This window comes from Antechinus flavipes, chromosome 2, assembly GCF_016432865.1.
Source record: "Antechinus flavipes isolate AdamAnt ecotype Samford, QLD, Australia chromosome 2, AdamAnt_v2, whole genome shotgun sequence".
Lineage (NCBI taxonomy): Eukaryota > Metazoa > Chordata > Mammalia > Dasyuromorphia > Dasyuridae > Antechinus > Antechinus flavipes.
In genome coordinates, this window is record NC_067399.1 from 637,789,189 (window position 1) to 637,793,096 (window position 3,908).

General features: G+C 60.7%; 1 protein-coding gene across 1 annotated transcript; it reads right to left on the reverse strand.

Moving 5' to 3' along the window:
* Window positions 1-220: 220 nt before the first annotated feature.
* Window positions 221-2,397, reverse strand: DDIT4 (DNA damage inducible transcript 4). Its single transcript, XM_051982180.1, has 3 exons — window positions 2,235-2,397; window positions 1,827-2,092; window positions 221-1,540 (listed from the first exon to the last, which is right to left on the reverse strand). The coding sequence occupies exons 2-3, from the start codon at window positions 2,008-2,010 to the stop codon at window positions 1,047-1,049; spliced, it is 678 nt and encodes a 225-aa protein (XP_051838140.1). The 5' UTR covers window positions 2,011-2,092; window positions 2,235-2,397; the 3' UTR covers window positions 221-1,046.
* Window positions 2,398-3,908: the final 1,511 nt, after the last annotated feature.

Below are 3,908 nucleotides of genomic sequence, written 5' to 3' on the forward strand. Positions count from 1 at the left end.
CCAAGTAAATCCTCCTGAAAAGTGACCAGGAGATGTTCACCCTACCCTCAGGACACCTTAAACCTAGGGGGATTTGGAGGTTAAGCCTCTCCCTCAGCAGGAGGGCTGCTCTCTATTCACCAAGTAGTCCAATTTTAGTAATTCACCACCAGCTACCACCAAGCATCTAATCCCCCCCCCCCCCAACCATTCAGCAGTGATTTACAAAGGACAAATCATATGTAACAAACTTTTTTATTAGAAAAGTAAAAAATATTGCATAGGTCTTAATACTTGAACATCAAGTGTATTCACGTAAACGGTTCTAGATGGAAGCCCCATATGGCACTACTTTGGGGAGGGGGTTCCAGCCCCCTCCGCCACTGCTTGGCCCCAGCATCTCCCAGCAGTCATTTTTTCCCCCTCTTCCAAGTGTTCGAATCTGCAGATTCCCAACACCCAAACCCTTCCTGTGTTCCAACATTCGTGTGAGTCTCTAAGATAGCTGCCTAAAAACAGGTCAGTAGTAGTGAAGCTGATCCGAAAAACATACACACTTGGCCCCTTCAGACCCTGGGTTTTAAGTCACACAGGACAAAAATGACAGAACAATCTTCTAGGAACTCCCCCCACCCCCACCCTCGTCAAACACAAGCACACGTAACCCCCTTTTGCAAAGGGACCAGGACCAACAGCCCAGCTGCTCAGTTCTGGTCTCCACAACATCACCCCACTACTTGTCGTCTTCACTGTCAGTAATAATAACAATAATAACAATAAAATAAGGAAATTCATGCTACATATCAGTTTGGAGAATCGTGGCTGGCCCCTGGGGGCTTCTGCCGCTCCCCATCCCCCCACGGGGGAAGCGACGGCCTCTCGCAAGGAGCCAGATCCACTCTCCATCAGCCACCTGCACACACCTCCGGGCTCCGTGAGGGACCTCCCCCCCAGTGGTGGCTCTAGTCAGTTTTGCACAAAGGCCGCTCCATCTCCTGCCCACCTCGGCCAGCTCGCGGCGCCCCCTCCCTGCTACTGTCCTGTGGGCGGGGGGCAAGGCCGGGCTCTCAGCACTCTTCGATGAGGAGCTGTTCCGAACTGTACAGTTTCTTCTTAATGACCCGGAAACCGGTGCTCAGACTAAGGGACTGGCTGAAGCCAGGGGTGAAGGAGGACGGCCCGGCGCTGAAAAGTCCCTGGATCTTGGGCCAGAGGCGAGAATCCAATCTCAGCACCAGGGTCAGCTGGAAGGTGGGCACCAAGCTGGGGTCCACGGCCAGCTGCTCCACGCTGTGGCAGCTCTTGCCCTGCTCCACGCAGATGTCCAGCAGGGCCCCCCGCAGGCCGCAGGGCTCGCTGTAGGCCAGGCGCAGGAGCTCCTTGCCCACCTGGGCCACCAGCTGACTGGGCATAAGAAGGCGGGCCGGGCGCTTGCTGCCCAGCTTGGCCTGGCTCAGGGTCTCCTGGAGCAGCTGCATCAGACTGCTGCAGAGATGCTCGTCCTCGGGATCACTGAGCAGGTCGAAGTCGGGAAGCGACACTTCGTCCAGGTATTCCGTATCTGGGGGAGATCGAAGCAGTGAGCGCGGCCCAGGCAGCCGGGGACAAAGTGAGCAGGCGGGGAGGGGGCGGAGCCAGCTCCTCGGGTATCTGAGCCCAGCCGCCCTCCTCCCTGCTTCCCGAGCCTCAGTTTCCCTCCCTAGCCTACAACCCGAATGCCGTCCCGGCGGCCCCCCACCCCGGCCCCGCAGAAGGCAGGGCCGCGAGTGGCGCCCGAGGCTTAACCCTTCCGGGGCTGCGGCGCTCTGTCCCTCCCCGCCCCCCGCTCTCCCCGCGAGCCCACTCACCTTCCTCCGGGCCGAAGCCACTGTTGCGGCTGTCCAATGATTCGCAGTCGGAGCTCTCCAGACTCGCGCAGCGGCCTAGCCCTTCTCCTCGGGCCGCCGTCGCCCAGGCCGGGAGCTGCTGCGGCTGCTCCGGAGAGGACGGCCGCGAGGAAGAGGAGGAAAATCGATCCCAAAGCCCTGGCATGGCTGGCACCTTTTGCTGCAGCCGCGTTTGCGGAACCGGGGTCAGGTTCAAGGAACGGAGGAGACAGGCTGGGCCGGAGGAGCTGCAATGCGAGAAGAGCGCGGACGCGGGGGTCAGTGTGGGGGCTGGCACAGAGTACCCCCCGGGACATGGGGACCTGAGGGGGCAGAGACTTCCGACCCGGGGGAGGGCGGTCTCCTTGGCCACCAGGCAGGCGCACTTACCAGCCAAGCCTAGCGACAGCCTCGATGGTTAAGTCCGGCGAGAGGAGCCGGCGATCGTCTGAATGGATCAGGAGACTCGGGTTCTGTACAATGAGAGCGAACGATGCCCGGGCTTGCCCTCCCACTCTACTGTGCCCTCCCCCCCTTGCACCTCTTGTAGCTCTCTCCCAGCGGCAGCGCCTATTATATCGCCCGAGCGGAACGAGGCCACGCCCCCTCATCCAGCCGGAGTTCGGGGTCTTCTGGCCGCCCAATCTCGGCCCGGGAGTGTGGCCCTGATCAGCCAATGAGAGCCGGGCGCACGTTCGCAACGTTCTCTCCTGCCTGGTGACAGAGACTCGGGCTCCTCCTCCTTTCCTCTCCCCACAGCAACCGGTGCTCTCGCTTCCCCCGCCTCCCCGCCTGAGAGCGCTGGCCACGCCCCCCTGGTCCTGCTGCTCCCCAGCCGCAGCTGCCAAGGTCCCCGGGGGCACGCTCGGCCTGGGAGGATCAAGGAAAGACTTGTTTATTATAGGGTCCGGCTGCTGGGACATTGGGGCGACGTCGGGGCCTCAGCGAGGGCATGCAAGGGGGAGGGGGCTGGAGACCTCCGCCTTCACCTGGAAGGAACATAGCTGGGGAGGTGGGGGGGGCAGGGAGGAGGGCGGAGAGAAGGGGAAATTTGCAAAGAAAGCAGCTCCCGGGAGCCTGTGCCAACTGCGGTCACATCTGGGTGCAGGGGTGGGCGTTCGTGGGAACCCGGCTGGGACACTGATAAGCAGCTGAACTCAGCGCGTTTTAACCCTTGGAGATCCCGGCCCGCCCTCGCCCGCAGCCCTGCCTTCAGCCCGGACTCCCCATTTTTCCATCTAGGAAAGGATGGTGGGGTGCGGGGAGATTAGGGGATGCTTTCCTTAAGGGGGATGCAGCTCTTTGTGCCGAGCTGGAGGGGGAATGGGAGTGGGTGTCAATCAATTTAGTTAGACGCCTCTTCCCCCCTCCCCCACGTCGCACACCTCTTCTCCAGCAAACATGCCCACCCGCCGTTACTTGGCGCAGCCCACTGGCAAGGGGGTGGGATGGTTCCCAGGAGAGTGAAAGGTTTAATTTTAGGGAGATCACGTATCCTGAAAACTCCAGCAGCCCGGCTCGTCCTCCACCTCCACATCTTGAGCATCTTCTGCTCCCCTCCCCCGCAGCTGGGCCACTACCCCCGCCCCAGTGTCTCCAAGCATCCAAACTCCGGGAGAGGATTTTTGGGGTGGTGGGCGGCTCGAGGGTTTGTTACGGAAGGTCACAGGCTCAAGGCGGCCCTTTATGCTTAGGAACACCGTCACTTGATCCCCCGGTGAGAAAGCCTGGAGGCAAGACAAACAGAGGGAGAAGCTTCTGCAGGCTTCTAGCTGGATCTGGGCAAACGGTGGCCCCGCCAGCTGCTAGCCACCAGGACCAGGAGTCTCCGTCGGGTCCTAGCGCCGACGGGTTCTTGCGAGCAGCCGGGGCTTTGTGTAAAAGGCTCAGCTAGTATTGCGTCATAACCTGGGAGCTAGCTCTAGGGGAAAACCCCCACTGGCTGCAATGGGACCGATAGGTTTCATCAGACAGACTGGGCTGCAGGAAATCTGTATCGACTGCAGTTAACGCTGGGGAAGGGTGGTGCTGACTGGCTGTCAGGAAGGCTGGGGTTGCTGGGGT